At 41.8% G+C, this 12,305-nt stretch overlaps 2 protein-coding genes and 1 long non-coding RNA gene across 3 annotated transcripts; 1 reads left to right on the top strand and 2 right to left on the bottom strand.

The window, feature by feature from the left end:
* Nucleotides 1–820: 820 nt before the first annotated feature.
* Nucleotides 821–5,682, bottom strand: agxta (alanine--glyoxylate and serine--pyruvate aminotransferase a). Its single transcript, XM_056276244.1, has 11 exons — nt 5,328–5,682; nt 4,131–4,323; nt 3,959–4,023; nt 3,752–3,852; nt 3,598–3,668; nt 3,376–3,460; nt 3,183–3,281; nt 2,962–3,031; nt 1,388–1,483; nt 1,144–1,272; nt 821–1,019 (listed from the first exon to the last, which is right to left on the bottom strand). The coding sequence occupies exons 1-11, from the start codon at nt 5,484–5,486 to the stop codon at nt 912–914; spliced, it is 1,176 nt and encodes a 391-aa protein (XP_056132219.1). The 5' UTR covers nt 5,487–5,682; the 3' UTR covers nt 821–911.
* Nucleotides 5,683–6,017: 335 nt separating this feature from the next.
* Nucleotides 6,018–10,921, bottom strand: zgc:103559 (Allantoinase, mitochondrial). The gene is given in 12 exon segments (XM_056276243.1): nt 6,018–6,439; nt 6,578–6,610; nt 6,912–7,084; nt 7,811–7,949; nt 8,109–8,295; nt 8,415–8,508; nt 8,841–8,886; nt 9,766–9,912; nt 10,016–10,130; nt 10,419–10,570; nt 10,777–10,857; nt 10,859–10,921. Coding segments are annotated over 12 exon segments (1,380 nt in total). The 3' UTR covers nt 6,018–6,289.
* LOC130109370 (uncharacterized) lies at nt 6,289–10,125 on the top strand. Its single transcript, XR_008809995.1, has 3 exons — nt 6,289–6,427; nt 8,856–8,903; nt 9,793–10,125. It is a non-coding gene; the product is annotated as an uncharacterized LOC130109370 (long non-coding RNA).
* Nucleotides 10,922–12,305: the final 1,384 nt, after the last annotated feature.

Genomic DNA, 12,305 nt, shown 5'->3' on the forward strand with positions numbered 1-12,305 from the left:
TGTGTGTGTGTGTGTGTGTGTGTGTGTGTGTGTGTGTGTGTGTGTGTGTGTGTGTGTGTGTGTGTAAACCGGTAAACTGACAATCCGCTGAAGACCACAGGTCAGTACCATCAGGAATACCAAAAGGATAGGAATGACCTTTTCCGGTTGCAACATTTTTCTGATTAAAATGAAATAACATTTCACCTTAAATTACTGACCAAAACAAACACAGGGAAAAAAATACACACCACCTCAAATGTTAATGGTTTTAGTTTAAGAACACGACGGTGGACATAACGAAGCATTAGTCAGCGCTTCGACTAAGGGCTGCCACCTGCTGTTGAAAAGAGGTTAATAAAATGTGTCCTGAGGTCAAACGAGGAAAACACACGCCCCCTAGTGGACGTGTCTCCTACCAGAGAAGATCTTTCATTTCTCTATCGACTAATTTCACATCGATTTCAAATTATCATTTTAAGTTCATACCAGCATAATTATTGGAAAAATCTACTACTACTAAAGCTACTACTACTACTACTTTCAGCTGCTCCAGTTAGGGAAAACGAAATACAAAGTATTACGAAATATTAGAAAAATATAAATAAAAAATGTAACTGCACAAAGATAATCGAATCAATAACGATTGAGTCACAGCAGATAAAAGTGACATTGCGGTCTTGATGTTTTTTTCAAGACTTTTCACCCTAAAGTGGGAATAATACCACCAGAGGGCGACTCTAGCACTTCCCACCCTATTCGAGTCCATCAAAGTTGTAAAAGTATCCAAAAATGTCTTTGTTTACTTACAAAAGAAAACAAAAACGGCAAAAGCCAAGTTGTCGTCAAATGGTTTTACTTTATTGGATATTGTCACGTTGTTTACAGCAGTACAACAAGGCTACTCCATTCATGATGACAACAGTGTCGTGTTAGACTTTGCTCTTGTGGCAGTGTTTAAGAGCATCTTTTAATGCTCCCAGTATCATGTCAACATTGGCCTTTGTGCTGTTGCATCCCATAAGTCCCACACGTAACACCTTAGAGGAACAAAAATATCTGGGGTTCAGACAGATGCTTTGGAGACTGTCTTTACTGATGCAGTAACAATTCACGGCTCAAAATGAGAAATAGTTAGGTTCCTAAAACCAACTTTTTTCTTACCAAGCCAACAGAGGGTCCAAGTCCTCCAGAGATCTCTATATTGTGTACTTTCATGATGTAGGTTGTTATCTCTTTCCAGTCGTATCCCGATGGTGCCACGATAGTTGTGACAGTTGGCAATCTTGCTTTCTGAAACGACCATTGAAATTAGCCTACATTGGTGACGTTACCAAAAAACAAACAAAACAAAAAACTGTAATACTAGTGGTAAAATGGTAAATACATAGCAATATCTGAAACTCACTTTGTCTTTGACATAAAGTTTGAGACCCATGATTTCTAGGCCTTCATGGAAGTACTCTGCCACTGTTTTATGCCTCGCCCACATATTTTGCAGACCCTTAAGATTAGGACAAAATGGCACACAGTGAGTGATATCACACAAAACATAGCAAGTTCCCCTTTAATTATGCTCTTGTTTTTTGCTTGAATTAAGAATTTACTTGATCCTTCATGTGCTGTGTAGGTTTTATGACCTGTGTTGAAGGTTGAGATGAATGTTGTTCATCTCAATTCTTGACACTATGGGTGGATTACCGAACAGGCCTACCGGGCCCAGGCCCAGGGCCCCTCAGAGCTCAGGGGGCCCCGAAGCCAGAGCCTCTGCATGAAGTCACTGTTAATAGTTAATAACTTTGCATTTCTTGTCACATAGTCAAAGGGCTTAGTCATTCATGTCAATAACAGAGCCCCAAAAGTCCTACTGAAAAACTGGAGGAAACTGCAGGTGACTGTATGTCTTAGTTAATTGTGTGTATGTGAATTGTAAATCCTGTTGAGGTACAGGTGAATGTAGCTATTGTGCTGTTGGCTGCAAGTCAGTGTATCGGGTGGGGGTGGGGTGTCACACGTCCATACCTAGGAGGCCATTGTCTCATAATAATGTAATAATAATAATCCGCCTATGCTTGACACACTGACTTTTTGGAGATAGATAAGCTGCTGAGACTATTCAGAAGATATATATCCATTTTGCATCTTTTTTTTTATTTGTAAATGTAGGAAAATAGGATCTTTCTCTGAGTTGAATGTGTTCATTTCTTACCATCTTTAGATTTGATGACAGAGATAGTGCACACATTTCCCCCAAACTTGGGACTACTTGCACTGCTACATGTGCTCAGTGAGGCATTTTTTGGCTAATAAGAGAATGACCGGTATACCTTGGTTATTGGAATAAGTAGCTTGTGCTCATGGGACTGAAGTTCTAGCACAGCTAAGAGAATCAACATGCCTGTTCCCATTACAACCATAGCAGAAACTTGTGTAAGATGACTACTTTTTGCTTCTTTGTTCACTGTATTCAAGTTTACTGGAAACACAGATTTCTGTGTCAGCATTTTACTTGAACCTCTGTTAGATTAGATTAAGTGCACATCTGCTTCGATAGATGCAATCCAAAACTAGACTCTTGTAATTTCAGATATCTTCTACCTTACTGCAACTGGCACAAATTTAGAGCAAGTCAGATTAAGATTGCACATTGGGTAGGGTATGGCACAAAAATGTTTATATTCTAAAAATGCAAATGGCTAGTCCTGACTTTTGACTTTTTCAACACATCAAAAAAATATTGTTGTTTGTCTTTGTTGTGTAGAATAGTCTCCAGGTTATAAAACTGAGGATGTGACTGGAAAGGGAAAACTGGACCATCTGGAACACTGTTGATAGAAGAGGTGAAGAGTTTTGCTTACGCTTCTCATCATTGCACCAACTGCTCCAGTAGAGCTGTTTAGTGGTGAACAGTATAAAGCTGTAGTTTTTCATACCTCCAGAGAGATGCAATATAGTAATAGTGAGTCATAACATATCTCCCACCTCTTCAGCAACGATAGACAGACTCTCCCTCAGAGAGTAAAAAGCTGAGACAGGTCCTGTGTGATGATACCTACAACAAGGAATCACAGATTAACCACAGTGCTGCCAGACAAAGTAATGTGACGTTATGGGAAAAAACGAGACCAGTGTTTGAAATGTGACCACTTAATAGAGAACTGATAGTGGGAGGTGGCAGATATCATAGAAAACGGATGTCTTACATTCTTGATGGCTTGCCCTCACATCCCCAGTAATTTGCCAGCCAATTCAAGTCCAAGAAAAATGACACAGGCTTTGTCTTCCGGCTGAATATTTTCTGGCTGAAGGTAAATGTTTGATTTTTAATACTTACGTACCATTTAGTATATATGCTTGACTGCTGCTATGGTCATGCAGAGAGTGAACATTGCTCACCAAGCTCTTTCACTGAAGGAGATGGGGGCTGTACCAGGAGGTGCATTCAAGACCTTTTGAGAGCCAGTGTACAGAATGTCTATCCCTGCAAACACAGAGATACAAAATTATCATGAACACTCGATGCCAAATTTCATCAACCCTAATAATATATTTCAGAAGGCACTGACATATCAAGTAATCTGAGAAGCTCCAAACATTTGACTTGACTGAATACCAAACCTTGCTTGTCCATGTACAGCGGGGCACCTCCCATTGAAGCCACGGAGTCGACAAGAAATAAGCACTTATACCTAACAAGAATGGTCATGGCAAAGTCATAATACAGAAATGTTGTGTTTGTTTTGGAACAATTTCAATGATGATAACGCCTTACTTATGGCATAGGTCTCCGATCCCATCCAAAGGATGCAAGACCCCTGTAGAGGATTCTCCGTGTGTAAGAAAGAATAACACTGGCCTGTGTTTTGATAGGGCCTATGCCGAAATAACATGATCACTCAGACTATAGCTTTAACAGAGAGGATAGGAAAGACATGCAAAATACTTGAGACTGAAAGGCTGGAGTATTAAGAAGTATTACCTGCTCAATTTCTTCATTAGTGAAGTAGCCACCAGGTGAAGCCACAATGGTATTTACTCTAGCACCTGTTGGATTTACATCAATTGCATTTGTTTACTGAAAAAAAGCTTGCAGGGATTTTCTGTTAGTCAGTGGTGCAAAAACAGCAAAATGTGCACAAAGAAAAAACAACCTATCCGCTCAGCCATATCTGATGCTCGTTCTCCCCATATGCCATTTATAGCAGCCAGGATGCTTTCCCCAGGCTCGACTGCGTTGAAGATGGCACATTCCATCGCAGTGTGGCCGGTGCCACTCACAGCCAGGGTCATGTTGTTCTGAGTTTGAAAAGCATATTGGACCCCGCTCTTGATATCATTCATTATCTGCAATGTAAAATAAATAAAGTTTGCATACACATGAGGATGGTTAAAATATATTTATCACCATGCATCATTCTCAGCACCATATACGTGCACATTAACTAACTCGGTCTCTGCTGACTTGATAAAATTTGGTTTCCAGTACTTATTTCAGATTATACTCCCTTTTCACATATATGTCAGTTTGGAGACTCTAATCCGACACGAGTCCTGTCGTGGCACTAGAGAGGAAGGGCAAAGTCTGAAACTTTATCTGTAGAAGTCTGTAAAAGGTTACACTTACTGTTTATACAACAATAATGTTACATATTATTCATAAATGAAAGTTATATGTAATCTGGTTATCCATCAAGGTGAACAGGAAAGATCTCTAAAATGACATGTACTTTGTTTATGTACTTGGTTCATGTACTTGGTTTTATTAGATGGGAAGCTCCTCATGGACATAGCTTCTACCTCACTCACAAACTCACATTTAGCTGTACACTGCCATCTGCCAAGATTGGGGGTGGGGCGTGCTTGGGGGGGTATGACACCCCATTTTATAATATACGCTTTTGTAAGACATTCAAGATTTTGTGTGTTTTTATTAATACTCCCATCCTCATTAATAAGAAAATCAGGGAACTATAGGATTTCACTGGAGATACAAGGAGGAGGCGCTCCATCAGACAATTCAAACTTGTGACAGAATCTATGAAGTGTTTCTGATACGTCGACTTGCTTTTCTCGGTTGTCAGTTAGCTAAAAATATGTCTTAGACAAGCCAAATTTACCTCTGTTGAACAGTTTTACAATGTCAATATCAAGTATCCAATTATGCTATTAGTATGCAAATTATGTGTAACGTTAACAACTCAGCCTAAAATGTGCAGCCTATACCATTCAAGCAGTTACAAACTGACGATAATGATCCTATATTGTCCTGTTCACAGCAAAGTCACACAGTAACAGTTGTGCTTCACATCTGTGAGGACACTGCGTGTCCTTGTTCAGCAGTAATTTACCTCAAACATTTCCGGATGCATATGACCGATGATAGGATTGGCCCCAGCCTCCAAGATGCGAGGAGGCACGTTTGAGGGTCCGGGTCCAAACATGTGTCGGTGAGGAGCCACAAAAGGTTTTCTCAGGCATGTCGGCGGTGGCAAGGGAACGGACGACATGGTCAGGATGACAGACGGAGTCCAAATTGCAAAAAAAAAAAAAAAATGGTGTTGCAAGGATTTCAACGCAATTCCGCTATTCAGATGAGCACACCCATCTGTCTGACCAGTGAGGTCCTCGGTTCACGACTTTGTCCGAGTGCACGTAGGCACACGAGTTTTAAGCCCCTTTTTCATCTTTCTCTGTCAACCCTCAGATGTTTTGTATGCAGGCTGCTCTCTGAAAGCGTGCAAAATTTTACACAGCAAGCAGTGTGTTTACTAAAAGCTATCAGGCAAATATTCAAGTGTTAATTATTAGCCATGCAGGAGACTCCCAACACTGCCATGCTATAATATTGCTCTTCTTTAAGCTGAACAATACAGGATAGTTAAATGTTGTATGCAAGAAACAAGACTAAATAAGTTATCAACAGCTGGACAATTTTACAGTCTGGTAAATCAGTTATCTGGATTTGGGACTGTTCGTGTAAGTAAAGATTTATTTTATTTTGGGGTAAAGTCAAAAGCGGTTACTCGGTCACCTGTGCAAATTAATCATTCACATGCCCTCACTTTCTCTTCAAGAGAGGGAACACAAGGGAAGTGTGTCTTTTTTTTTTATTCCTCACCCTTCAATAACTCCCACGTGATAAGCACAGAGAGTTAATGAGGGAATATCAATGAATTGTCTGCCCCCGGTGCAATTTGTGCCAGAGAAAGGGGGGGGGCATCCTTGTGAACTCTTCAGTAAAGAAGCAAACAACAGAGTTAAGATTAAAAGACCTATTGAGATTTATTCGTCTACCCCATGTCAATATGTGCTATGGTTGGCCCTGAGGTGTCCGGTGATGAATGAGGAGGTGTTTCCCCAGAGGCTCAGGAGAGAAACAGCCCTGTCTGTACACCAGCCTTCCCCTCACAATGGTGGCCCACACCACTCCATGTAAAGTCTGGCCAAGGTAAGGAGTTAACTGCAAAATGAGAGGGAAAAAGGCTGTCTTTAAGGACATTCTCTAAATTAGGACTGTTGTTAGTTATAAATACATGCTACCATGTCACCTACTGAGCTTTTTTTTTTCTATGTGGTTTCAAGGATTATGTTTACTTACCTTGTTCTTATGATGTATGCTTGCCTCTGTGACCTGGGAAATTAGACAAGTAGAGATATTTCTAGATGTCAGCTGTTTAAAAGATTGTCTAGCACCATTTATAATCGGGTGGTGGCAGCAGGTTTTACTGGAGTCATCGCATTTAAATCACGGATTACATGAACACTGACTGAAAAAGTTGTCAAGGTGTATTATATTTAATAACGCAACATGTGTGTCAAAGCAAGGTCTGTTTACTTAGGGTCAACACAAAATCCACGTCAGAAAAGTCAGAAGTTGCTAGCTGATTCAGTATTGGGGTGTTTGTTCATGTCATGGACCCGCTTGTACTAGCCTTGAATTCTTTCTCTGGGTCCCATATGACCAAGTCAGCATCATAACCAGGGACAAGGCTCCCTTTCCGGTCACCAAGACTACAAAGGTGGGCGGTTTTCTGGCAGAGGAGCCTCACCACATCAGGCAGCAAAAAGCCTCTCTGACTGGCTGAACTCCAGAAGAGAGGCAAACCTATAAATGATTAAAGGAAACAGCGGGGTTAAATGGCAGCCATTAGAGCTTCTGCAGAAAGTGAAAAGAAATATTCTGTGCAGATTTCAGCAGTGACCGAAATGTAATATCAAAAAATCTGAATATGGTCAGACATATTCATGTCATCCTTATTGGTTTTATTATGCTCCCTTGTCTGTAGACTTTGACCCACCCTTAGAAGTAAATGATTAGGCTGGCTTCTAAACTGCAACTCGTTCTTGTTTACTTCCCTGCAGACTTTGTCCTCTGTGATTCATGTGATTGTCCCAGCAGAGTGATTGGATTGACCAGGAAAGAGGATTCTCAAATCTTGGGAACGTGGTTAATAAATAATTAGAAATAAACACGTCATCCACACTCCTGGCCTCAATTTCCTCTCAGGGGGAGAAAATGCACTTAAGTGAATGAGACAAGAACACCATGCTACTATTGCATCCTAATAATATACCACACTCTAAATGCCAACTCTTTGGTCCATAAACCATGTCCATGCTGTTGTTATGGTCTAAAAAAGATGAGGTGTTAAATATTGTAAAAGTCATAATGTGCTGTATTATTTATTGCGCTATGGTTGTTGTGTGTGATGCTTTAGAAATCACACAGATACTCGAGCCTCCATCAGTGGCCACCAGGCATTACACATGGTACATGATACTGCAACATAGTACTGTATCTGATCAATGTGTATCACTGGTCAGTAGTTACCCAATTGTAGGGAAGAGATTCCTCCCCAAGCCTGAGTGAAGTCTCCGCTACCCAGTTTCTTCAAATCGGGGGTGCAGGGGGAGTGATCAGACACAACCATGTCAATCTGTCCCGCTTTCAGTGCAGACCATAGCTGCCCCTGATTGGGCACAAGGCTTTAAGATGATCTATGTGTCATCATTGTTCAGAAACAACAGGTATTTGATCACTGATTGACTTGTGATTTCAAAGATGATAATAGTTTTAGCTTCAGTATGTGAGTTCATCATCCTACCAAGGTGTTTTTTTTTAAGAATACCTGGTTGGCATGTCCTCTGATAGGAGGGCAGCACTTGAACTGCGTGGCCCCTGCAGGTATGTCCTCTGCAGTGAGGCACAGGTAGTGGTGGGTAGTCTCCACTGTCAATGGAGCTCCAGCCCGCTGCGCTTCCTGGATCAGTTTCAGTGGCTCAGCAGAGGACAAGTGGACTATGTGGCATCGCACCCTGGAGCAAGCAGATAATAGCATCGATAATAAAAGAATGGCCGAGTCTTAACACTACCATACCCAGTTTAATTCAACACAATCTTGCCATGTTGCTGGTAGACACACTGATATGCTTACTGGTACTGGAGGCAGAGCTCTGTGACGGTGCGGATTGCCTCGACCTCCATGATATCTGGCCTGGACTGCAGAAAGGTGGCGTACTCACAGGGGTCTGATAGTGCAGCAGGCATTGGCAGAGGTTTGGTGTAATGTTCAGTTCAATTTCATGTCAAATTTATTCGCACAGCCCTATATACCAATTTAGTCCCAGAGGGCTTTACAATCGCATTACATTCTGTACGTCACACTCTTGTCATTAAACCTTTAATTTTTAGCCTTACTTTCAAACAGAATAACTTTACTTATCCCTACTGCACAATCAGGACTAAGAACACACATGAAAAATTAATGTATAAATAAAAACAGTTAACCAGCACTGATGACTGGATATGCCCATGATATATAATATGTGTTATATTATTACTCTTGTTTAATGACACTTACCCCTTGTCTCCTCAGATATCTGATGAACATCCTTCTCAGCATGAAACTTTATGGGGCAAATAGGTAGGTGTTAAATTTGCATTTATCTTATCCCCAAAACATAAATTTAAAGAGTAATAAAACCCTAAACTATTTTAGTGAGTTTTCTGACATATTCTACTAAAACATGCTGTGCTGGTCTTGACTCTGCGACGTAAGCATAACAGGATAAACACGACTACAGTTAATACAAATGTTGGATCTGTTCGATTTAGTTGAACCAGCAGACCTATCAGCATTGACAGACAGACAGAGACAGCACTAACAATTGTCAATGCTGGTTCTTTGGCACACCTACATCCAACACACTCATTGGTAATAGCTAATAGTGTTTATCCTGCCGGGCAGCACAGTGGTGCAGTGGTTAGTGCAGTCGCCTCACAGCAAGAAGGTCCTGGGTTCGAGCCCCAGAGTAGTCCAACCTTGGTGGGTCATCCCAGGTCGTCCTCTGTGTGGAGTTTGCATGTTCTCCCCATGTCTGTTTGGGTTTCCTCCGGGGGCTCCGGTTTCCTCCCACAGTCCAAAGACATGTAAGTCAGGTGAATTGGCGGTACTAAATTGTCCCTAGGAATGAATGGGTGTGTGTTTCAGCCCGACGGCCTGTCCAGGGTGTCTCCCTGCCTGCTGCCCCAATGACTGCTGGAATAGGCTCCAGCATCCCCATGACCCTGAGAGCGGGATAAGCGGTTAAGACAATGGATGGATGGATGTTTATCCTGCCATGCTTACATCAGATTACCAAGACCAGCCTGCCATGTTTTTAACTGTTCGATGGTCTTTAACCTGTAGATGTCAGCAAACACACTAAAATGGTCAAGGGTTTAGTCACTGTTTACTATTCACATTGTGGTTCATGTGATACAGTACTATGTGGTTTGTGGGTTACCAGTAGCACACTCCCTGTGCCTTGCAGCTGTTTCATGGCTGCGTGCAGGTCAGTGTCAGTGACATGACAGAACTCGTCCACCCCACTGTGGATCAGGAAACACTTGAAGCCAGCCACTCCGGCCTGGATCATGGGCCTCAGCTCTAACTGCAGGGACAAGGTCATAGTTTGTGTGTGCTTTATATGATACCTATAAACTGCGACTTGACTGCAGCTGCCAGTCATTCAACAAGGCTTTTCCCCACTGTACCTGGTTGCCAGGAACCACTCCACCCCAGAAAGCTGTGTCCACAAAACACTTCTGTGTGGCCTCCCTTGTCTTCTCATAAAAATTATTTAGTGTGGTGGTTGACGGGATGCTGTTCCTATGGAATCAATAAAAACGGCTTCAGTTGTATTTTGTCCTTTTATTACTTTTCCAAATTAAACAGATGGATGTTATTTCTCCTTTCCTTCTATTTGCTTATGATATTAACATAATCTAAACCTCAACATAAATCTTCCCACATCAATGTCAAAATGCATTTCTGCCTCATTTCTGCAACTAATAGTTAACTTTGATTCTGCAGTCTGTTTACCCGGCTGCCTCTGTCTACAACCCTTGACCGCTCATGTTGGATATTGACCCTGGAAACGGGGAGACCTTCTCTTACAGGGGCATGTCCACAATCGTGGTCACTCCTCCGGCCGCGGCTGCCTGCGTAGCGGTCCAAAAGCCCTCCCACATGGTGCGGCCCGGTTCATTCACATGAACGTGACAATCTACAATGCCTGGCATCACCACACTGTCGCCCACATCCAGTACCTGCCAGAACCATTAAAGTAACATCAATCTCAATATGTTGCTGTTTATTAGATAATAAATGATTGTTCCTGATTCTTCATGACAGTAACTGCAATTACGTGAACTACTATTCAAACAGATGTTTGGAGGGAACAAATCGGTTCAATTGTTTTCCCCAGCAGGGGGAGCATGCTGAACGTATGACCAGCATGGTACAGCTAGCCTACCTCATGTTCAGAATCCACAGTGTAGTCATCTGAGAGGATGTTATGAATTTTCCCATCCTTAATTATGATGACAGCAGGATGGGACCTCATTGCCAACCACTACCCGCTTACTTCTCACAGCGCTGACTGTTGATCCAAGCTCCATAATTGTGCCTTTAAGAAATAGTAGTCACCTTACCCTGCTTCTACACCTCTTATATGCTCAGCGATATATAGTTCAGTATCTTGACCAGAGGCTCCACCCCGTAGTAAGTGGGTCAAAAGGTAAGAGTTTGTTGACCTTTGTTCTCCCCAAATCCCAGCAGTTTGAGGAAATTTTTGATTCGGAAACCTGCTCAATCACCAAGTTAAATATTAAACATAAACAACACAAAAATTGATGACAAACTAATAAAGTCAATCCAACTGTTGAGATAATAATTTTGTATTCAGGAGCTTTTGAGAAAAACACAAGATTACGGTGTGTGTGTGTGTGTGTGTGTGTGTGTGTGTGTGTGTGTGTGTGTGTGTGTGTGTGTGTGTGTGTGTGTGTGTGTGTGTGTGTGTGTGTGTGAATTAATTAATTGTAAAGCACTTTGAGTGGCTGTTGCAGCTAGAAAAGCTCTATATAAAATGCAACTTGATTGATTGATTGATTGATTGATCGATTGATCGATCTTCAAATAAAGGTAGTCTGGTCAAATTGCTAGCTTTTTTCTCCTTGGATGTGGAAATTCATCCTGAAAACATATTCACTATATAGCACAGGCATTTTTAGATAGGTGAAGCTGAGCGCTGCATATTGAAATGGGACAATTTCAATATGCAACTTTGTAACTTTTTGAGGATAAAAACTGGTGCAACTTCTACATTCAAGTGAGCTAACATGATCAAGAAGGTGGTTCCCCCAGGGCGAGGAACCATTGCACTCCACTTGTGATGACCCCTTCGAATTCCCCAAATTTGAGAATCTCGACTGCATAATTTCTGGCGGCATGCCATAATTTCTGCATAATGGCGGCATGGTGGCACAGTGGTTAGCACTGTTGCCTCACAGCAAGAAGGTCCTGGGTTCGAACCCCAGAGTTGTCCAACCTTGGGGGTCATCCCAAGTCATCATCATCTGTGTAGAGTTTGCATGTGCTCCCCGTGTCTGCAGTGGGTTTTCTCCGGGTGCTCCAGTTTCCCCCACCATCAAAAAAAAAAGACATGCATGTTAGGGTTAGTACTCCTGTCTGTGCCCTTGACTGAGGCATGGCAAGACGAAGTGGAGTTGGTCCCCAGGTGCTGCATGGCGGCTGTCCACTGTTCCTAGCTACACAGATAGGATGGGTTAAATCAATAGAGTATATCAAAATAAAAAAAAAAGAAAGAAAAAAACCACTCATGACTAAAAATGTTTCCTATAGCTCCCCTGGGTGCGCATATCCCTGTCTTTGACCTTAACTTTTATGGAGTGAAATGTCCAATATAATTGGAATGACAAGATGTGGGAAATGTGTCTTTGGATGGGTGCTTCCTTTAAATATTGAATCAGACACACGGGGGGG

This window comes from Lampris incognitus, chromosome 3 (assembly GCF_029633865.1).
Source record: "Lampris incognitus isolate fLamInc1 chromosome 3, fLamInc1.hap2, whole genome shotgun sequence".
Taxonomy (NCBI): Eukaryota; Metazoa; Chordata; class Actinopteri; order Lampriformes; family Lampridae; genus Lampris; species Lampris incognitus.